Raw genomic sequence first — 23,400 nt, forward strand, 5'->3', positions numbered from 1 at the left:
GAAAACTAGGACACAACTGGGCAATGACTGTACTAATGGGATCCTGGGCTGATTGCAGTTGTTCACTGGGTGCAGATTTCCCTCTTCCATCATAAACACTCGAAAACCTATTATTTTTAATGCACCTTCCCATCCTCCAGTTTTATAAATTGTAAACAAATAATTTATCCATATAAATATTCCATTAACTACTTTCTCCCTGAATTAAAGGCAAGAGAATATGCCTGCTCACTTTTATTTTCCATAATAATCTCATGAGATAGGTACTATTAGTTCCTCCTCCATTGATGAAGAAAATCCAAAACTTAGCATGCCCTCATTTATAATATGGAAATAATAACCTCACAGACTTGTTATGTATTTTTAGTGAGATAATAAACGTAAAACATTTGAAAGTATTCCCAGCAGGGTTTAGCTTTGAATAAATGTTAGCTATTATTATTGTTGTTATTAGATAAATGTAAGGAGAAAGACATATAAACACTATATTACAGGGAAGACTGTGTTATAGGAGTGGAAAAACCAGGTGTTCAGAGACCTCCGTCTCCTTCCTATTAGGCTGTCAGTCTATTTTATTGCTTTATATGATGCTAGCTCTCCCGGATCAAAACTATAAATCTAGTTATAAAACAATCTCAATGAGAAAATATCTCCTTTATAACTTAACAGGTAGCCATTTTCTAAAGTCATACCGTGGAGAAAGAAGACCTGTTTATTCAAGAGCAACAAGAAGCAGGGTTTCCTTACATTGACATAATCCTTCAGGATGTAGCGTGCAGACCGAGGCTGGTCTGGCTGCCCGTGCGCTGTCATGAATCCTCGCATATCTGTGAGGAGAAAGGAATTTTGCAAAACCTAAGTTAGAAGACAGAACATCACAATAAAACAAGTGTGGTGATAACTTAGACCTTTCCCTTAATGCACTAGCATCCATACTTTCTACTTTGAAAAGTCAATAATCATTGTAGAAAATATTTTGGTTCACATGATAAAAACATTTGATAACTCAGGAGAATAGACCATATGGTTTTATCTGATATCCTAGCACCACACTGTGAAACAATGCAACTTCTTTCTACTCCACTTCTTTCATTTCTTGATTTTAAACACTCAAGGAGGCTACTTGTAGAATGCTATGTTGTCATTATTAGCAAAACCAAAAGCAATAGAGCAAGTTTTCTTATGTATATCCCCACACTTTTTCCAGTTTCCCAGAGAGACAGCGAAGATCCTTTTACTACTAACTCAATTAGAAGGGAGGAGCAGAGCACAGCAGATAAGAATATAGGCGGTGGCAGCCAGGTTGGGTTCAAAACTCAGCTCCCTCACATACTAGCTGTGTGCTGGCTCTTTCCGTTTAGAGTAGTTAGAATCCTAGAGTTCACCTCACACAAAAAAAGCAGATTCAGGCAGATTACAAATCTAAAGGTTTTAAATAAGAAAAGATATTAGAGGAAAATAGTTTTATCCTTTTGGGAAAGAAATGGTCTCCCCCAAGTAAAATGCCAAAAAGAAAACAACAACAACAACAATAATCTAGTCTATTAAAAATATTTCTATGTTAAAGAAACCATAAACACTGGGGAAACATTTGTAGCACATGTAACAAGGAACTCCTACAAATCAAGATAAAAACAAATAATGCATAGAAACAAGGTGATTTCCAAAAGAAACATAAATGATTAACAAACATATGGACGGACGCTCAATTTCACTTTTATTTAAAGAAATAAATTAAATCAAGAATTATTTAACAACATCTTTTAAAAGTAACTGCCGGAGACTATTCTTTATGGACCTGCAGATGGCGACCTTAGACACTGTTCATGTGTGGTCATCCCTGCCTACAAAAAGGCGTTTTCCTTTCTCTAACTTGCTCAGTGTCCTGGAAAGATTAGGAAAAACGGGTTCTCATCCAGGCTGTGCCACTGACCAGACACCACCTTGGGCAAGTTAGTTCATGCTTTGATTTCAGATTACTTGTTAAAAAAGGGGAGCAAGAGGTGGGGCGATCTTTAGGGTCTCTTCTAGTTCTGTGATTTGTGACTATGCCAGTCTTAACACAAGTGCTTAGTATCCATCCTTGTTAAAGTCTTTCATCTTAGCCCTAGCTGGTTTGGCTCAATGGATAGAGCGTCAGCCTGCGGACTAAAGGGTCCTGGGTTCAATTCCAGTCAAGGGCATATGCTCAGGTTGTAGGCTCAATCCCCACTGTGGGACATGCAGGAGGCAGCCGATCAATGATTCTCTCTCATTATTGATGTTTCTCTCTTTCTCTCCCTCTTCCTTCCTCTCTGAAATCAATAAAAAATATATTAAAGAAAAAAAAGTCTCTCAACTTTGGTAGGTTCAAGGTCTGAGTTAAGCATTGTCCCTATCAAATCACCTTTGTCTGCCAGGAAATAATAAAATGAACTGAACTCCTTCCCAGGCTGGTGACAATTCTTTTAAAGGCAGGTCACACATGCACAGAAATGCTTCTAACATTGCTACCCCTTTAAGTAGACACAGGTTCCCCCAGACAACCTTTAAAGTTTGTATTTAAGGTAAATAAATTACAACCAACTAGAGAAATGATAGGCTAAAGGAACTCCCACGTGAAACTGAGGTAAAACATGGAAGTGGGAGAGTGGACTCATTTTAATGTTGAATGAGGCTTACAGGGGTTGATGGAAGGGGAAGGAAGAGGCTTTGTGTCCCTATTCCCTCTCCTGGCTGCCCTGTCCCACTCTCAGGGCTTTTCCCTCTGACGCTCCCCTCATTACTCTCTTATCCTGCTCTGATAAGCACATTCATTTTCTTCCGTTTTGGGAGAAGTCTCCAGAAAAAGCCAACCTCGCCTCAGATCAGAACTAGCGCCTACACTTGGGTATCATCAAAGCGGTGCACGTCCCATGGGCCTTTCCTTTAGAAGCGAGTGGTAACTGCCGACAGGCCCTGTGCTCCCTGTGGGGGCTCTGAACACTGCCACATCGCGGCCTCTACATGGAAAGGGCCCGAGACCAGGCGAGTATAAAGGATGCATCTCCCCAGGGAGTGGTTTCTGAGGTGAAGGGAAAGAGACAAAGAATGCAAAGCATCTCCTTCTCTAACCTTTAGAAAGCACTTCACGCCCTAACCGGTTTGGCTCAGTGGATAGAGCGTCAGCCTGCAGACTGTGAGGTCCCAGGTTCAATTCCGGTCAAGGGCACATACCTTGGTTGCCGGCACATCTCCAGTAGGAGGTGTGCAGGAGGCAGCTGATCGATGTTTCTCTCTCATCGATGTTTCTAACTCTCTATCCCTCTCCCTTCCTCTCTGTAAAAAATAAAATATTAAAAAAAAAAAAAGAAAAAAGAAAAGAAAAGAAAAAAAAAAAAGCACTTCACACACTGAAGTAAAATAGCACTCAGGTGGCTCTGCTCTCCTCCACTAAGCTACCGGTGGACCCTGAGGCCACCATCCAACCAGATACCTGGAGGCCACGTTACAGGCAAGGCCAACAGAGAAAACAAAAACATCAACCCTGGAAGAGGACATGACAAATACTAAGGAAAAATTCTGAATTTGTATCTTTGCAGAGGACTATTTCTCTCATTAACTTTATATTTTGTTCATGTTTTAATACAAACCACAACTCACATCCATAAGCTGTCAGCAGTTCTTCTGATGTTGGAGGCCGATGGGGATCTTCATCCTCTCTAGGCTTTATGATGTTAATGCCATAGGTAGCTTCTAAAACATGTCTTGGAATATTCTGGCAAACGTAAGCTTGTCAAAGAAACCATTCCCTTGAACTGTCCCCGTCTTCCCCCTAGTGTCTGGCACATGCTTGTAAGAACATGGTATGTCAGCACTTCTATGGCAAAAACCTTTTCACCTCTCCAAAAGAGAAGTAGTTATTCACTAATTAAAAAATTTTTTCCCTTTTAAATGAAACCTTATGCACCAATGAATCCTTTTAAATAATCATTAAAATCTCTGAAATACATCTTAAAGTTGACAAATTTTTACCTAAACCAACAATCAATTTGTGAGATAATCAAAAAATCGAACATGAAGCAGAGAGAGTCTGTTTCTAATTCTTATGACCATGTAAGGAGAATTTTTTTTTTTTCTCCCATAGATTTTTCTTAACCCACTTACGACTTTCTATCTTGTACCACGGTTACTTATGTACATGCCACATAGCCCTGACAGAACGAATCCTGAAAGGGCAGGATCCACATCAGACTCATGCCAGCATCCTCCACAGAACCCAACCTAATCTGGCTTGCAATACATTTTCTGAGATTCATCCAGGTTGCTATAAAAGATTTAGTACATTCTCTCTTTTTTTCCTTATTTTTCAATTACAGTTTACTTTCAATATTATTTCGTATGAGTTTCAGGTGTACAGCATAGTGCTTAGATAATCATATACTTTGCAAAGTGCTCCCCTCAATAACTGCAGTACCCACCTGGCACCATATCTAGTTATTGCAATATTATTGACTATATTCCCTATGCCAGTGATGGTGAACCTTTTGAGCTTGGCATGTCAGCATTTTGAAAAACCCTAACTTAACTCTGGTGCCGTGTCACATATAGAAATTTTTTGATATTTGCAACCATAGTAAAGCAAAGACTTATATTTTTGATATTTATTTTATATATTTAAATGCCATTTAACAAAGAAAAATCAACCAAACAAATGAGTTCGCGTGTCACCTCTGACACGCGTGTCATAGGTTCGCCATCACTGCCCTATGCTGTACTTTATGCGTTCTTTTGAACAACTGTACTCATTTTAGAAATGTATTCTATTTTATTTATCATGGTAAATAAATTTGTGCTTATTTCTTATAGAAAGAGAGAATAAATTGGGGTAAACAAAAAGTTGTGGTCTTAAGTGCAGTCATTAAAAGTCTTGTCAAGAACCATGCAGAGCCTAGCCAGCATGGCTCAGTGGTTGAGCATCGGCCTATGTACCAGGAGGTCACAGTTTGATTCCTGGTCAGGATATATGCCCGGTTGTGGGCTGGATCCCCAGTGGGAGGCGTGCAGGAGGCAGCCGATCAATGATTCTCTCTCATCACTGACGTTTCTCTCTCTCTCCCGCTCTCACTTCCTCTCTGGAAAAAAAAAAGGAGAAATCATGCAGTATCCACTTCAAGGGTTGTCTTGAAAATTAAATGAGGTATGACTTGGCAAGTGTTTAGGAAAGTACATAGCATTCGGTAAATGTTAGCTGTAATGATTAAATCCTCATAAATGACTGGGAGGCAGCTATTATTACCCGTAAAAGAAAAGACTCTGGAAGGTTGGGCAAGTTTTCCAAGGTCACTCAAGTAGTTAAATGGCAGTGGCAGGATTCCAGCAGCTTTGCAATTGGAGGCTGAGGTCCCAGGTTGGGATCCTCCACTTATACCAGGCTACCCTGCTGCAACCAGGCCGTGGGGTTCCAATTCTGAAGTCCTGATGCTCTCTCACTATATAAACTTGGGCAGAGCACTAGTAAATATTTTAGATTTTTCATTCTCAGATTATCAGTCCTGAATATATCAATGCAAGACAATGTCCACAATAAACGTGAAGCCCCAATTCACACGTAACAACCAGGGTCTTTATCAAGCAGAAAGGATATTAGTGATATAGGTGGAATGTGATCTCTCATCTGGTCAATTGGGAGGATTCCGTTGCAAGTCATCTCAGCCTTGGTAGAGACAAAGGATGGCATCACCAGGCCTGGGCAGTCACATAAGCAGAGGCCAGGCTCCACAAAGAGAGTCTGAAAGACAAGTAAGAGGATTTTATGCTGGGCATACAGAGGAGGAAGGGGAGGAAGAGCAGCACACGAGTAACACAGAACTTCAGAAAATACCCAGGTGGAGGAATTGGCTGAGTAGGAAATACAGAGGCCAACGCTGTAGCAATAAATACCTGAAAATGCTTGGTGTGACCAGGTGTGGCAGACACGGATACTTTCTTGTTGCCCATGATAGTGTTGATTGTTGAACTCTTACCAACATTTGGGTAGCCCACCTAGAGGAGACTCAGAAGTTACTGAATAGTCAAACAGCACACCTATCAAAGATCCAAAGATATGATATAAATAGTGGCAACACTAGCATGAGTCTGGTTGCTTCCGAAGGTTATTTAAAATATATGTTGTTTGTTGTCAGACATTTTCCCACCTGTGGTATGGGTCTTTGTTCACATTCATCTCCAGTGATGAATAGTACATTTTATTTCTTTTTAAAATATACTTTTATTGATTTCAGAGAGGAAGGGAGAGGGACAGAGATAGAAACATCAATGATGAGAGAGAATCATTGATTGGCTGCCTCCTGAACGCCCCCCATTGAGAATCGAGCCTGTAACCCAGGCATGTGCCCTTGGCCGGAATTGAACATGGAACCCTTCAGTCTGCAGGCCGACACTCTATTCACTGAGCCAAACCAGCCAGGGCAGTACATTTTATTTTTATAAGTTTTGCTATCACAGCAGATGCTCCAGTAAAACTTACCACCTTGTTCCCAGCTCTTCCCCTCCCTCTTTCCATCTACAGGCATTTCAGTTCCCATTGGATCTCCCACTGGGTGAAGCTGAGCATCACAGATATTTTCATTATTACAACATACAATTATTGAGCCTGCAACCCAGGCATGTGCCCTGACTGGGAATCGAACCTCAACCTCCTGGTTCATAGATTGACACTCAACCACTGAGCCACACCAGCCGATTATTTTTAATAACATCAACAAGTTTCTGTCTTGCTGGCCAAAAATGTCAAATGACACAATGAGCTGAGGTGGGTTATCAAGCTACTAAAACTCTTCAATTGCTCTTGGGTTCTGGGTGAAACACTATCCATTCTTTCACCTCTGTCTCTCCCCAACTATCAATAAATTGGAAATGTCATGTTGCCTCAAATCAAGCAGGATCATATAAAGGAACAAAAGCTGTTCTGAAAATGACAAGCAAACTTTTTGCTCAAATTATGCCATCCTTGTTCTATGCCTTTTCTCAGGCTTTCTCCCAGGCCTCCAAATCCAATCCACTCTTCTACATGGTTCCAAAAAATCCTCCATTAACATGTCTGGAAGGTTAGAAAATACCAATCTCATTGAATATAAAATCCCAAACTTTCACCTCTATTAACAAGACTTAAAATGGACACACTTCCACCACTCCAGTCTTAACTCTCACCACTCTTCAAACTTCAACCACACTCGATCACATGCCATGCAATGAACACTTTCCCATTCCTCCTGCTCTGCTTGAACATTTCCCTTCTGCCTGTCTGGATGCCCTTCCACGGTCACTTGTCAAAACCTTACATCATACTTTAAGATAAACCTCTTAAAAGATTTCAGGTAACTGCTTATTAATTTTAATATTCTTCTGTTTTGTATTTATATCTTGATCACCTGATATATTATTATATGCTTAAGTGCTATTTGTTGGGGTGAGGGAAGAGGACTTTTGTTGCTGTCATCTTCCCCCGCCCAATCAGGTTCCCTCATGATATATACTCCTATAGGGCATTAAACGTCCCCCTCTCTACTTGGATTACAAAATCTAGGAGGGTGGGACTGTGTCTGCCTTGTCTACACTATCTGTACATGGCTAGGGCCTAGCAGGATGCGTGGCATGTAGTAGGTGATCAATAAATGTTTGCAGAATGAGTAAATTAACCTATTTTAGGATTTCTACAGGAGGGGGGCTGCTTCACATTTCCATAAACATGAGGGAAGTTGGTTTTCTGGTACATGTGGAAAATTTACTTTCCTCCACTATTTTGTTCTGGATGGAAGATCTTTAAAATAAATGCCCTCTCTAACATTGTACATTTCCTTAGCTAAAAGATGCAGCCAACTGGAACCAGGCTGTACCCTCTTCAGGTGTGGGCACTTTTCACAGCTATCTGGGATTTAGGGTATATGGAGTTAGCAATGCAATCCCCTTTCCCTTATTTGCAGTGTTTATGCAACTAAAGCATTTATCCTATTTTCCCTGTCCCCAAGATGCTGGGATTCTCCCAAACACACTTCTGAAACACTTAGAGTATAAGTTGTCAAGGATCACAGTGTAAGTTGCCAAAAGCCTACCTTACCTAAAAAGCCCATCTTACCTAAACCTAAGAACATCAGACCAGAAGTCCAAAGACAACCTCATTCTAGTACCGCTTGGTAAGTCACGACAGGCAGTGCTGAGCTGGAAAAAGTGAAGACTGATATGAACAGGGCCATAACCAATATAAGCCTTGAGAAAATTCACTGTTTTGAGTTGGGCTTTGTCTGTCACACTGCCCACTCCCACGATGGCAGTGGGGCATTCCCTATGATGCCTGATTGGTCTCTGGGGTTCCGGTGCAGCTACCAAGAATGGAGAATTAAAGACCCTCAGGTGGTAACGAATTTATGACACATTTCATCTTACCAGTCCAACAGTAAGGTGCTGATCTTTCACCTTCTTCCCAGTGTGCAGCTGCTTAAAGATCTCCAGTAGCTCCTGCTTTGATACCAGGTGGCTGAAATTGCGCGTTTGCCTCTTCTGCGGGGTTTTCCTGCCCTGAGCCTTGTCATCCACAGAACAGCTTTCCTGCCAGTCCTGGCCACAGGCTTCTTCGTCAGGGTTGCTGTCCTCTTCCGAACACGTCTGCCAATCCTCCTCCTCCTCCTCCTCCTGACAGTCCTCATACTCACTGTCGTCTTCATCACTAGCGACAACTTCACTAAGTGAGAGAGGATCCCTCTCTAGATGTCGAGTCTCACCTTGTGGAATTTCAGCCTCATCACAGCTGGAGTTTTCAGAGTCAGTTATCTTGGCTTCTTCAGCATCTGCATCTGCTTGTTCCTGATGAAATAACAGAAAACACAAAAGTTCAAAACTGTATAACTGCACTTTTTCGCTCCAGTGAAAATACTCGAGTTGGTTATCTACGATGAACACAGGACAAGTTATGAAGGAGATCAGAAAAGGTGCCCTTGGTGGAGGGGAGTAGCAGTGGGCCTTCCCTTTATACCTTTCTGTATGATTTGAACTTTGTACAGTAATATGCATTACTTTTTTTTTTTTAAATATATATTTATTGATTTTTTACAGAGGAAGGGAGAGGGATAGAGAGTTAGAAACATCGATGAGAGAGAAGCATCAATCAGCTGCCTCCTGCACACCCCCCACTGGAGATGTGCCCGCAACCAAGGTACATGCCCTTGACCGGAATCGAACCTGGGACCCCTCAGTCCCCAGGCTGACGCTCTATCCAGTGAGCCAAACCAGCCAGGGCAGTATGCATTACTTTTGTAACAGATAAATCTTTAAAGAAAGCACGGGTTTAGAAAAGCCGTGTCAAGCTGAATTCTTTGGCCATACATTATTTTGCAATGGACTGCAGAAGAAAACAAAGCATTTTTCATTAACAATAAAACATTTTCTCCTCTACACAAAGGAAGAAGGGTTTAGTTTGTAATTTGAGTTTCATTTTACATTTTTAAAGACAGTGGTTTGAATGTTTAAGGAAACTGCTATTCTTTTGTAATTGCCATTAGTAAATAAAAACCCCTTGGAGATATTCCCTGTGGAAAATGTAGGAGCAACAAAACTCAACTCTGTATATGGAAATTATTCACCAATTAAAGATTTCCTTTGGAGAAAAATAAAATCATGTACTATTCATGGGTGTATTAATTCTTCTGAATTCCTACTGATAACAAAGCAGAAACAAGGCAATTTACAGTATTACTAATTTGTAACAATAATGAAATGGTTTGAATTTAGAAGTGATGTAAATAAACCTTGCATCATTTTCAAATGATCTATAGTATTAGCATGAGTAGCTATCACAGGTGGGGACATTATGAACTCAGTTAAAAACGCATCTTAGATTTTAGGAAAGCGATGTAAACAAAATGTGAGGGAAAATAGGTATGATTTCATGATAATGCCTGGCAACTCAAACAGAAACATGGAATTGGAAGCAATTTCTATGATAAATGATCAATGTAAAGAAGTCACTGTATGCTTTTCTGAATAATTTTAAAATATGAAAGAGGCAGCCCAGCTGGTGTGACTCCGTGGTTGTATTGACCCAGGAACCAGGAGGTTGCGGTTCAATTCCCGGTCTGGGCACACGACTGGGGTTGTGGGTGCAATTCCCAATGGGGGGGTGTGCAGGAGGCATCCGATTGGTGATGTTTTTCTCTCATCGATATTTCTATTTCTCTATCCCTCTCCCTTCCTCTCTCTTAAAAAAATAAAAAAAAATAAAAAAAATAAAAAGAAGTGTTCTAAGGTGAGCTCAGGGAGGTCAGAAAAATAAAAAGAAGGGAAAAGTCAATCTTTGGGGGAAGGCAGTGCAATTTAACAGATGATCAAGAGAAAACCGAGGTACTCAACTAAAAAAACATGTTATATATTTTTTTTAAATAAGAAGGGGTCAAAGAACTATAGAAGAAGAACCAAACTTCAAATAGATGAGAAAACAGTGACTATCAAACTACTTTCAATGATTCCATGTTTGACAGTCAATTGACAGATGTGATTCCATATTTAATAACATGGTAGCTGGCATTTTGTCTTAGGAAATCATGAAAAACAGATTTCAGAAGACTTAGAAATAGTAAATGGAGCCTAACTTTTAAAAAGGAAAAACGAGTATCTTCCACAAACCACATACTATTAACCCAGAATCTGATATGGAAACAATTCCACAGTTAGCTGGTGAGCCCTAAAAAGAGACATTCAGGGGATCCCCGAGAAAAGATCATGCCTACAAACTCCATTTCCCTTTGAAACCTTCTCCTTGGTTGACTGTTTAGGGACTATCACAGGTGTAGAAATTAATCTTTTTTCCATTTTTGACAGGGTTATTGGGTTGGTGCATCAGGGCTAACCAATACAGTGATATAAATATTTAAAAGATATTTTTATTGATTTCAGAGAAGGGAGAGAGAGCGAAAGATAGAAACATCAATGTTGGGACAGAATCATTGATTGGTTGCCCCAACCCGGGCATGAGCCCTGATCCGAAATCGAACTATGACCTCCCTAGTTCATAGGTCAACACTCAGCCTCTGAGCCACCGGCCAGGCTATTCAAAGACTCCAGCAAGACAATTATTGAAACAACAGAAATGATGGTTAAGAGGACAAACTATGAAGCCAGACTGCCCAAGGCCAACAGGCACTTACACTTATTGTTGAAAAGAATAAAATACACAGTGCTTAGAACAGTGGTACCTGGCAGAGAATAAATTTTCTAAGGGTTAGTTTTTATTAACAACAACAACAACGTTGTTGCAGCGACATTTGCATTGAGTGCTCATAAGTCCACCAAAAGTTACAGAGCTCTATGCGTGGTCCCGATTGGTCCTAATCTATTTAACAATGTTACCAGTGAGTGGAAAGAATATATAAAAGGACAAACACATGAAATATGCACAAGATTCAAAGCTGGAATAAGAGAAAAGCAAACTGCACAACCAAAATGAACTCTACCTTCACCCCAAATCACTAATATTTGAAAGGAATAGTAATATCCTAAGTTAAGGTAAAAACAAAATGAGAACTTTTTCCACATGTAAAAGTAGTATGATGTCTGCTAAGGCTATTCTTTAAATACTAGTGGCCCTGTGCACGGATTCGTGCACACTGAAAGGAAATATTTTAATATCGCTATTCACCCTTTCTCTATAATAGAAGTGTCAACCAAATTCAGGTTGACAATGACAGAGCTAAACATACGTACGAATGGCACCAGCGAGAGCTTTATATGTATTGCGCATGCACAAGTCAACTTAGATATATATATATATGTATATGTAGAATAAACTTGCTTCATTAGACCTGCTTTCTGATTTAGCTAAATTTTTTCCAGCCCAGTGAAGCACTGCAACTTCTCTTTCAGGTAACTGCCAGCAACACAGCAGTAAATATCAACACAAAGCAGATTATTATTGTAGACCATGCAGGAAGAACAAAGGGTAAAATATTTAACTGCATCAGTGTTTGACTATATTCTGCGCAGTGAGAAAACCTGAAGTCATTTTCAAGGTCCACCATTTCTTACTTCTTTTCAGTTGGGTCCAGTACCTAAGCTTTCTAAATCTCTGTTTTCCGGCTAATGAAAAGAAAATAGGATTCCACTGAGTCGCCTATCTACCTACTCCAGGACTTCAAATGAGATGAGGCACAGAAAACGCTTCACAGACATTTGGTTACCGTGTAAAATGTTTGTACCTGGCCATAAAGCAAGTCGTGTTCCTGGGCTGAAGAAACTGCAAGGGGATGGCAGAGACGTCACCTTGTCACCCATTTTTCTATAGGTCAGTGATGGCCATCACGCGTGTCATAGGTGACACGCAAACTCATTTTTTTGGTTGATTTTTCTTTGTTAAATGGCATTTAAATATATAAAATATCAAAAATATAAGTCTTTGTTTTACTACAGCTGCAAATATCAAAAAATTTCTATATGTGACACGGCACCAGAGTTAAGTTAGGGTTTTTCAAAATGCTGACACGCCGAGCTCAAAAGGTTCGCCATCACTGCTATAGGTCCTCTTACTATCATAGCACTTAGGGAAAAAATAAACAAACCAACCCCCCAAATTTCCATTAATCTCCCTGAAACCCAACCTGGAAAAGTCCCGCAGGTTACCTTAGAGTCACCAATTAGTGGGATGGCTTCAGCCAAAGCTGACCAGAAAACCACCTTCACATTTTCTTTTTCAAAGTATGTGGCCCAGGCGCTCCGCTGCTCAGAAGTCAACAAGTCTGCCTTATTTATCAGAATCACATTCTCCTTGTTGTCATCTATTTCTTTCACATAACATTCCTAGGCAAGACAAATGTAATTAGGAAGGCTTCTTCCAACAAATAAAAATTAGGCTAATTATACTGAAGACCCCCCCGCCCCCAACTAAAAGTTTTCACTGCCCTTTTTTATATCATTCATAATTTAAATATTTTTAATCATGGCACATTCTACTGACCCTCTCAGTAAACTTTGAAAAGAAGTGAGGTCACATAAAGAAATACTCTCAACATAAGAAATTGGAAGGGGTAAAAAATGCTTTCCTGCCCTGTTGTAAAACAGGTCCTTTTGTCTTTAATAGTGCTGAACTGTTCCGTTTAAACAAGTTAAAAACAACAACAACTGCGTAACTAGATTTGTTGGCCAGCAGGGACTATTTTTCAGCCTCGTGATGACAGCCAACAATATTTACTGTAAAAATTATTTTTGAATTCTAAAAGAAAACCAAGACTAAGTCACTGAAATAAATTCCCAAGTTTGGTTCTGCATTAGGAAATATACCAGAAGTATAAAAGCTGACTTCCTAGGAATTTCACCATTAAGATTCATGCTATTTACCAGTGGATTTTAAAATAATCTGTACTATTGCTACTATGGTCCTCAGTAGGAAAACTTCACGTGTGTTTTATTAATTCAAAGCCTATACTGCATTATTTCATGTGATTATCATACCTTATTAGCCCCTGTGGTGGCTTACAAACTTAGTTTATTTGTAAACTGCCACAGGGGGTAATAACTAAAGTGTGAGAAGAGAAAACTTAACGGGATGGATAAGAAGTAAAATAACCAGGAATATATCAAAGTAAGTAAAATGCTATTTTGACTGGTGTCTCAAAAAATGAGAAACACTGGCAAATGTCTATTAACAAAGTGGCTTCTAAACAAAAAGCTGGAAAGTTCACATCAGTGTTTGTGTCTTCCTGCAGACAGAAACAACTGATTGAGAAGAGAAAACATCTGTCACAACCAGTCGCATTACGAAAGCTTTTAACCCTCGGAGGAAAGGCCTACCTAACTAAACAAAGCTGGAGGAGAGTACAGAACGCTTGTCTAGAGTATTTCTATAGTGATGCTGTCCTCCCACTGCTCCTCCAAGGTTTTTAGATTTGAATTTTATGACACTTTACTTACCAAATCCTCACATCTAAACAGCAGTGGGTTTCGAGCATCTACTATCTGGACCACGATATCGCTGCAAAACAAATGTGAGATATTCCAATCATTGTGAAGTGAAAGGAAATGCTGACCATATAGTAAGAGAAGCTAACATTTTCCATATAGTAAGCATTTGACGTGTTTAACTTTTTAAGGTACAATTATTCCCCGTTTATATATGAGGAAACTAAAGCTTAGAACAATTAAGTAACTTGTCCAAGGTTGCCAGCTATCAACTGATGGAACCAGAATGGGAACTAAGGTAGTATGGACCAGGGGCCATGCTCATAATCATAATACTGTCCTGCTCTTATACTAACAGCTCTGATGATATTTCATTGCTAAAATTTTAACTGTATCTTCTAGTAACTTCTCCTGGAGAGATAAAGCGAGGTCCACCACATATTCAGTACTTAATCTAAACCGTGTTAAGGCCTCAAAAAACCCCTAATATATTTATCACCAGCTGACAGCTGACAGCTGCCCTATCAAAGCCTACATCTAGCACTTAGTCATCTACCCACTCCAAGAATGGATTTAGATGGCAAGAATCCAAAACAGCAAAATATCAACTTAAGTTGCCATCCTGAAGCAGGAATGATGAGTCCAATTTCTTCAACCACATAGATGATGTATAAAAAACTTTCTGCCCTGGCCAGGTGGTTCAGTTGGTTGAAGCATCATCCCGTGCACTCGAAGGTTGGGGTTCGATTCCTGGTCAGGGCATATACCTAGGTTGCGAGTTTGATCCCTAGTCAGAGTGAATATGGGAGGCAATTGATCAAGTCTCTCCACCTCCCTTCCCCTTCTTCTCTCTCCAAAATCAATAATAATAATAATAATAATAATAATAATAATAATAAAATCTTCAGGTGAGGATTAAAAAAAGAAAACTGCAGTTGATAGCAAGCCCCTCAAAATGTGGTAGAGACTATAGCAGCTCAGCATTGCAAGCAGCACAAGTGTTTCACTTTACTGGGAGTATCCTCCCTTCCTTCAGCTTCTGTGTTTAGAAAGATTTTTTAAAAAAATACATATTTTATTGATTTTTTACAGAGAGGAAGGGGAAGGATAGAGAGCTAGAAACATCGATGAGAGAGAAACATCGATCAGCTGCCTCCTGCACACCCCCTACTGGGGATGTGCCCGCAACCAAGGTACATGCCCTTGACCAGAATCAAACCTGGGACCCTTCAGTCCACAGGCCGACGCTCTATTCACTGAGGCCAACAGGTTAGGGCTAGAAAAGATGTTTTTTAAGGGCCAGTTGTGACTGCCACTGGAAAGGAGTAAGTTGCAGATGTACCACCTACCCCCTTACAGCAGTCTCCAAATCAGTACCTGGTTAGCCTTTTCTGAAGTAAGTCTGAGGCAACTATGCCGAACACCAAGGAAATGCATGGAACCCAGTTAACATTGAGGGCAGGGTTTTTGACAATCAATGTACAATTCCTTCAGAACAGTTAAATTTCCAGCATAATTGTGATTCAAAGGAACTCACAGACTTGCTAATTTATGATAGATTGTTTATAAATTCTCAAATTAAGCAGGCCCTAATATTTTCTTCTTTAAGGTAATAGCTACCACTTTAAAAACTGTAAGTATTTAAGAGTAAATGCAAGAATGACTGCAAAAAAGCCTAATGAACTAAAATTACAAAGTCCACAAACTTTATGTCTATCTACCAAACATGTAGAGAGAACAAGAACAAGTCATCTGCTTAGAAACACCAGTAAGAGAAGAACACATTTAAGACAGCTTGCTTCGTGTGCTGAATTAGGATGCAGAGAAAAGTGCCAACCCAGGAAGGGTTTGTGCAATACAACGAAGGCACCTATGTTACTGGAATGCAGTGTTCTGCCCTCGCAGTTTCCTGCATTTCAATGACATGTCATACATCAAATCTTTTCTGATAACTACTTTTGAAATTAAAGAGGCAGACGGCTTAGCTGCCTGTTACCTAATGGAAGGAGACATTGGTTGTACAGAACACGCTAGCAAATATTTCCTGTTAAAAGATGTGGCGGTAGTCACTTTATTGGTAATATTTCTATGTAACTCAGATCCACACCTCCATGTAAAACACATTATATTCATGGAGGTAGAAATATGTTCTTATAAAGAGAGAAATATCACATAATAAAAACAATAACACAAGTAACACTGTAATCCAACTGAAGCTAACTAAGAGTTTCAACAAGCACAGACTCATGCTGGGGAAACCGACTGCTTATTTAGGGCATAAAAAGCGAGTAAAGGGCCATCCTGTTAAACATGGGAGAACACGTATGGTTACTTTTGTTCCCTGTCAAAACCTACAAAAAGGAAAGGCCGGAACTCATTAGGACGAAGAGACAGAAAGAACAGCAACTAAGACATGTCAAACCTGTGCCTGCCCCCGAACCCCGAGCGAGCTGGGGATAGAAGCATGAGATCTGGCTCTCAAGGCCAGGGAGAGGCGAGGCACTGAAGCCAATCTGAACAGGGAGCTCTTAGCTTATTCCCTGTTCCCTTCAACCAGGCAATTACGCCCCACCCGGCTTACAAGTTTAATCCAATTCCTGTTGTGTGTTTTTTTTAACATAACAATGCAAATGCACTAATATTCTTTTCCGAGAACCAGGCATCCTGTTTCCTAATGTTCTTACTGGGTACATTTTATGTATTTCAAAAAAAAAATACAACCTGAAGGTTCCTTTTGTTAAAAAACATCATTTCAAATATAAATTTCATTTATGGAGTCCTTTTAAGTAATTCAGACACCTTGAGGAAAACAAAAACCTTTTAACTATACCAACAATCTTTTTCATCTTATGGCACATATAAACTAATCACTCAAATTCCGCGGCACACCAAAAATAATTTTTTTTGACAATCTAACAAAAAAAGGGTATAATTTTGATTCATTCACACAGGACAGCTATTGTGTTGGATGCTGTCATTTTTTTATTTGACTATCTAAGCGAAAAGAGGTCAGTGCCCCTGACCAAAGAGTCAGGTACTGCGTGTTTTAAAATTCTTGCAGCTCACTGGTTGAAAAAGCTGCACTATATCAAAGAGGTGAGAATGGAGAAAGTTGATTCATTCATTTCTAACAATCAAGACATAAAAAAGACTGAAAATATCCCATTCTTAATTTATTAAAATTTTTCTTTTTTCAAATTCCAATTAAAACAATCATTCCCCCCACCCAATCCTTCCTTATCAACTGCTCCTTCCTGGCCTATGACTTGGCCCTCTACCTTTCTATCTGCAACATAGTAGGAATCACACTGCTTTGTAGTTTACCAGAACTGCATCGTCCTAGACCTAGTGCAGTGATGGCGAACCTTTTGAGCTCGGTGTGTCAGCATTTTGAAAAACCCTAACTTAACTCTGGTGCCGTGTCACATATAGAAATTTTTTGATATTTGCAACCATAGTAAAACGAAGACTTATATTTTTGATATTTATTTTATATATTTAAATGCCATTTAACAAAGAAAAATCAACCAAAAAAATGAGTTCGCGTGTCACCTCTGACACACGTGTCATAGGTTCGCCATCACTGACTAGTGCATTTCATTCATCTGTTGTGTGCTCTGTTGCCTGGTGCTTTGCTTGGCCTCCCCCCATAATATACTGGCTCTTTCAGGCAGATACCTATTCCTTTTCACACCCATATTTTCCGTATTACCAGTAGAAATTCAATATACAGTGGCTGAAATAACTACAGTTGCTTCAGAACTCATCTTACAGAAAATGCTCACCATTCTCACAAGCTTATTGTGTTCATCTAATAACAAAAAACATTATATATTTTAAAAAACAGTATCATACTTTCAGTTTTTATAATAATTCTCAACAACAGCCCTTTGTATAGCTTAATCCTGCCCCCCTCCCACATCCCTGGGCCTATCAACATGTATTAACACCTAAATCTAATCTAACACCACAACAACGACGCCAATACCCCTCTCCCCAAAATGCTCATTTACCTTCGCTCAATCACCCTCCAGAGTTGGCGCCAAAAGTCCAAATTTCTTTCAAATGGAGTCAATATCAGCTTTTGTTCCTCTTCTAGCCTGGCTTTAAAATGATAAGTTTATACCTTTGCCAGATTATATAGAAAGTTTTGAGTAACATAAACACTGAAATTCATTGCATTAAAAAATAAAATATAAATTGTTTTTATACTAGAGACCTGATGCACGAAATTCGTGCAAGGGGCTTGGCCCTCACAGCCCCGACTTCATCCAGGAGGTCACTGGGCTGTTCAGTCTAGTTAGCATGTTATGCTTTTATTATTATAGATACTTTCTGCTGAACCAATAAGAAAATCAAATTCAAGTTTTATATTTAATCTATTTAAACCCTGGAAGTGTATCTATTACACATAGTGACAGTTCTCCACGGCATTTCTTCCTGGAGGAATGCCCGAGAGCAGTGATCAACTCCAGGGTGACTACTGGTGGAGAAGGGTATAAACGAGAGAAACAGCCAGGAATGGAGCAGAGTAAGCAACTCACCATTAACCAACTTGCCATCTTTGTACAAGGAGTCATGTGTGGCCAGCAATTTGCACTTAAAAGAAATCTACCAGTTTTCTTTTTAAAAAAGTTTTTAAATGCAAACAGCAATGCTAGCACATCAAAATGCCTGATGTGGAATCCAAGGCAAATCTTCAGATAACCTTAACACTCACCGGACAAGCTGACGTCTCCATTCTAGAAAGTTATCTTTTTCTGCCTGTTTGAGTTCTTCGGAGCTAGTTTTCTTGTTCCACTTTGGTCTGAAACAATCACAGAGGGGAAAAACTCCATGTGAGTTGCCAAAATAAAATAGGGGATTTGGATTTAATAATGGCAACTGACTGAGAATAGAGAGCAGAAAAAGAGTGAACATATAAAAATTTTATACTCAGTGGCCATGTTGTGCCTCATAATGTCCTACATTCTTGTCAACTCACCTCCTTGGTATACACAAGAACTGTTTGTTTTCTTCATGGAGCTTTTTAATTCTCTGGCTCTCCTCAAAAGACAGCAGTCCAGTTTTAGCCTCAGGAAGCACAAACTTAATATTAAGCTTCTCTGTTTATAGAACAGAAAAGAACTGTTACTCAAGAGGCAATACAAATAGTGAATATTGGCCATTACTTCAAAACTAAAAATATGAGCATCTGAAACAGAATTTAAGCTTTTAAAATTTAGATTCCTCTAGCCTTGGATAAATCCTAATTTCCAAGTGAAGTTTTCTACAAAAAAGGAAAATGTTTTTATTATTTATAAAACTCCATATTATAAGTGCATTAAGAGTGGGAAGAAACCGTGAAGATTTACTACAACCAATCCCTTCATTTTATATAGGCAGTGGTCGCCAACCTTTCGGACCTCACGGACCAGTGGCCGACCGCTGATACAGGGAGAATAATTGTAAGCCAATGGGAATGGATGGGGAAGCAAAGATTCAGCAGTCTCACTCCAGTTGAACACTATGATGTATATAAGGTATGTATGATGAACACCCAGGATTAGTGCCATATATAAATTCAAATAAATGTCATGTCCATGTGTGAATTAGAGAGACCTCTGTTCTAGGGCTCTATTTCCCTGCAGCCACCCCAGAGTTGCTCCAGGCCTCTCGAATTCACCACACAGCCACCTAGTCTCCTTAGAAGTCAGCCACGCTTCTTACCAAAATGCCAAGGGAAGATCCTATTCAAAGGTAACGAGACATCTTCAGCAACATTCCTACTGACCTCTAAGCAAAGGCTGCAGTCTGCTACCCTCCTCAGACCACCAGTACCTTGGGCTGCACAGTCTAGTAACCAAGTACAGTCAAATCCAAGCACCATTCGCAAGCAGTCGAAACACACACCCCTCGAGCTACATATTTAATAACTCTTTTAATTTCTCCTTCTAATGGTGATCTCCCACCCAATGTCCAACCACTGTAAATACCTCTAGCCCCCTGAGTCTTTCCTCTTTCTCCAGTCCATCATCCAACTGCTTTCCCTAGTTGGCTAAAGCCACGTGGTACATACATTCGACCACTCTGACTGAACATCAAAATTCATTATTTCACTGCACCCACTCCCAAATCTCCACCCTTATGTAAAGCCAACTATTCTTTCTCCTTCTCATTTCAGCAGTGTTGCTATGAGTACTGCTGCAAGTAATCACACAACAATGCAGCACCTGTCTCTGAACTGTGTTTACTACCAACACTTTTGAATCCAAATATGTGGGTTTTTCGCACACCAACAACCAATTCTCCAAACACCAACTGGTTTCCTACAATTCCATTATATTCTGTCAGACTCCAGAGATAGAAGGGTTCTGTCCCACAACTTCACTTGAGGTGCCACATCCCTAAATGGTTTTTATGGAGGCTTCATCACATAGGCATGACTGATTATTGGCCACTGGTGACTAACTCAATTGTCAGCACCTCCATCTTTTATGACCCCACATATCTGCTACAGACTTCTTTCATAGCACCTAAAATAAAATACACAGAACCAAAACTTGCCTTATTCAACACTGTTGCCAGTACAATGCCTGAGAGAGGCTGAGACTAAACAAAGCATTCTGGACAAATGAATGAATTTGCTAAACAACTTAATAACATTTACAATAATAAAAGAGCAACAGGAATAGTAGTTTATAATTCTATCTCTGTGACATGTACTTTTCCAAGTGCTCAGAAACACATATTAAAAAACCAGGGAGAGAAATGACCAAAACAAATGACATGCACAGAAAAATTCACTATAATGTGTTGACAAGTACTTTCAAATACTATACAAGTTGCCTAAGTTAACAAGAGCAGGCCTAGAATTGTGCTTCTAACAATGATATCAGAAAACATTCTGGAAAACACTAGTACTGTCCACCATAATGTTGACTGGTTTTTTTCCCTAGGAAAGATTGAGTTTCTTGAATTTAATATGATACTGTATAATTTGAAGTCTTTTTTTCAGAGCTGAATTTTAAAACTGTGGTATAAAAAACCCCACAAAACAACAACAACAAACTGTGGCACATTCTGTAGCTCACAACTTGAGTACAACTGGACCCCACAATGCTACTGGGATATCTGCCTTTGGATTAAAGACAGCTCATTTATGAATTTAGTAGGGTCTGAAAAAACAGTTGCAGGTAGATTTGTTTGTATCTAGTCAGCAAAGACGGAAATGTGACCAGCGTCATACGCACTCAGCAATAAACAACTTACCAGCTACGAACTCTGTTCCTGCAAGTTCTGCAGTTGCAAGGAAGTCATCAAGGGAGCTCTGTTCAGTCACCGACTGAAGATTAAGACGACCCCAGTCATAGCCATCATTGAGTTCACTTGTGTGCAACTATGAATAAAACAGGGTAAAATGCAGTTACTCTCTTCTGCTCTTGACATCCAAACAAACTCTAACCCCCCAAGGAACTAATATTCTGTGGTCTTGAGCATAATATCAGCACCTTTAGCATCAACACTGATAATAGCTAAACATTCAAATGAGCATTTTCTTACCTCATGATAGGCACTTTCCATTCACAATTTCATTTCATTTTCAAAATCTTTTAATGTAGCTTTATTTTCTGTGATGAGGAAACAGGCTTCAATAGATAAAAATAAATTGCCTAGCCTGGCCAGTTTGGCTCAGTGGTTGAGTCAAACCTATGATCCCAGGAGGTCCTGGTTTGATTCCTGGTGGGGGCATATGCCTGGGTTGCACTGCAGCTCGATTCCCAGTCAGGGTGTGGAGGAGGCAGCAGATCAATGATTCTCTCTCATCACTGATGTTTCTCTCTTTCCCTCTCTGAAATCAATAATAATAATAAAAAAAATCTTAAAAATAATCGCCTATAGTTGCAACTAATAAGTGATGGAGACAGAATTTGAACACAGACTCTCTGGTCCTGGCAACCGCAGTCAAAATTTTTTGATGGGAGACCTACAGTAAGTTTTACACAGTGACCCAAATGCTGTGATACACACAGTGACACAATTATATGCCATTAGAGTAAAATGGAAACAAGAGAATCCTAAAACAAAGTTACCTTCCTACATGTAATACACTCTATATTTTGAATTCTTTTTTGTGGGTTTAAAACAAAAACAAAAGCACCTCTGGTTGCCACCTACATAACTGATTTCCAGACACAACCCACAGTTTCATATAAAGACCATCCTAGCTACATGTCAGTACAGGTACGAATAAATGAAAGCACTGATGATTAAGAGGTCTGCCCACGGTCACAGAATCAGTAAAAATCAGAGTAAGGATTACTATCCAGTTCTTTAGAATTTATGTTCAATCCTCCCATCAGCTGCTTCAAACCCAGTGGAAATGATCAGTATCTAATGTCCGGAGTAACTCTGTCCTGATGAATACTAATGAGCCATAAAGCTGCTTACTCTGCCAACTATACAGACAGAAATCAGATGGTGTGAGAGCGGCACATGGACTACAGGGACGTCTCTGACGTTAGCACAAATTCTTACTGTGAACTTGGTGGGTCTCAAATACCTGGGGTTAGGAATAGTCAAAAGGACAAGCACAAGTCAAACTACTCCGTCCACTTTTCAAAGGTCCTAAAACTGTGATGGATCCTAGGCCTAAGGAACTACGAGGCCGGCCACATTCTGGAGATTGATCTCTGAGCGACGTTACTCGGAAATGATGATGAAGCAGGAATGAGAGATATGCTGTATTTCTAGTAGCAACCAGCCACTTTTAGAGGGTCCATTCTTTGAACAAATTAATACTTAAAAGACGTAGTGCTTGTGTTTTTCCTGCTCATAACTTCCAAAGTTCCCATGGCTTATAAGGCAAAGACTATTATTCTGACATGAAGACCCTTCAAAAATCTTACTCCAGCCTCATTAGACCAGTCCTACTTTTTTGTGTGCTCTGTCCCTCCTAGGAGGAGGACCTGCGTATCAGCGTGGCAGAAATTCACACTCATCCTTGAAAACCCTACTTAGACGTCACTTCTAGGAAAGTTTCGTGATCTCTGGCCCAAGGACTCGCAGCGTTCACACTCGCGTAACCAGACACAGAGGCTGAGGAAGAGGACAAGCCCTGGCTTACCCAGGCGTCGGTGTGACGGTGCCCACGGCTCCGCTGGGTCTGCTGCCGGATAAGCGCCCGGCCGAGGGACCCAGAACCTGGTGCCTTCCTCCGGCCCATGGCAACACAGCCGCGAACGAGCTTCCTCCGCCCAGCGCGCACGTTTTCCGGAACTCAAGCACTTGATCCCCGGAAGTGACGTCGGTGAGCCCAAGTAGTCAAGGTCCGCGTTGAACAAAAAAAAGAAATAACTTGCTCAAAACTGCCATCTCCTTTCTCGAGTTGGTTGTTATTATAGAACAAAAATATGAAGCTTTTTTGATCACTTAATTGTCTATAGATACCTCTAATAATATCTCGAATTTTGATAGAGTAGTAGAATCAAAGAATGGTACCGTCCAGATTTGTGCATCGCT

The 23,400-nt window shown here is 40.0% G+C and overlaps 1 protein-coding gene across 4 annotated transcripts in view; it reads right to left on the reverse strand.

Moving 5' to 3' along the window:
* The window catches only part of LSG1 (large 60S subunit nuclear export GTPase 1), a 28,180-nt gene extending 5,015 nt beyond the window's left edge, over positions 1-23,165 (reverse strand). The window contains exons 1-12 of one of the 4 annotated variants that reach the window (XM_059687438.1): positions 23,006-23,163; positions 21,151-21,277; positions 18,884-19,004; positions 18,620-18,706; positions 17,913-17,999; positions 13,912-13,972; positions 12,625-12,801; positions 8,404-8,820; positions 5,902-6,003; positions 5,606-5,749; positions 3,622-3,745; positions 748-827 (exon numbers count right to left, since the gene is read on the reverse strand). In XM_059687438.1, the coding sequence (XP_059543421.1) occupies positions 748-827; positions 3,622-3,745; positions 5,606-5,749; positions 5,902-6,003; positions 8,404-8,820; positions 12,625-12,801; positions 13,912-13,972; positions 17,913-17,999; positions 18,620-18,706; positions 18,884-19,004; positions 21,151-21,277; positions 23,006-23,104 (1,626 nt within the window). In that variant the 5' untranslated portion in view covers positions 23,105-23,163. Of the gene's footprint in view, positions 1-747; positions 828-3,621; positions 3,746-5,605; positions 5,750-5,901; positions 6,004-8,403; positions 8,821-12,624; positions 12,802-13,911; positions 13,973-17,912; positions 18,000-18,619; positions 18,707-18,883; positions 19,005-21,150; positions 21,278-23,005 lie in introns of all 4 variants that reach the window. The other 3 variants (XM_059687440.1, XM_059687439.1, XM_059687441.1) reach the window with 3 other exon arrangements.
* Between the last annotated feature and the right edge of the window lie 235 nt (positions 23,166-23,400).

Source organism: Myotis daubentonii, chromosome 3 (genome assembly GCF_963259705.1).
Source record: "Myotis daubentonii chromosome 3, mMyoDau2.1, whole genome shotgun sequence".
NCBI lineage: Eukaryota > Metazoa > Chordata > Mammalia > Chiroptera > Vespertilionidae > Myotis > Myotis daubentonii.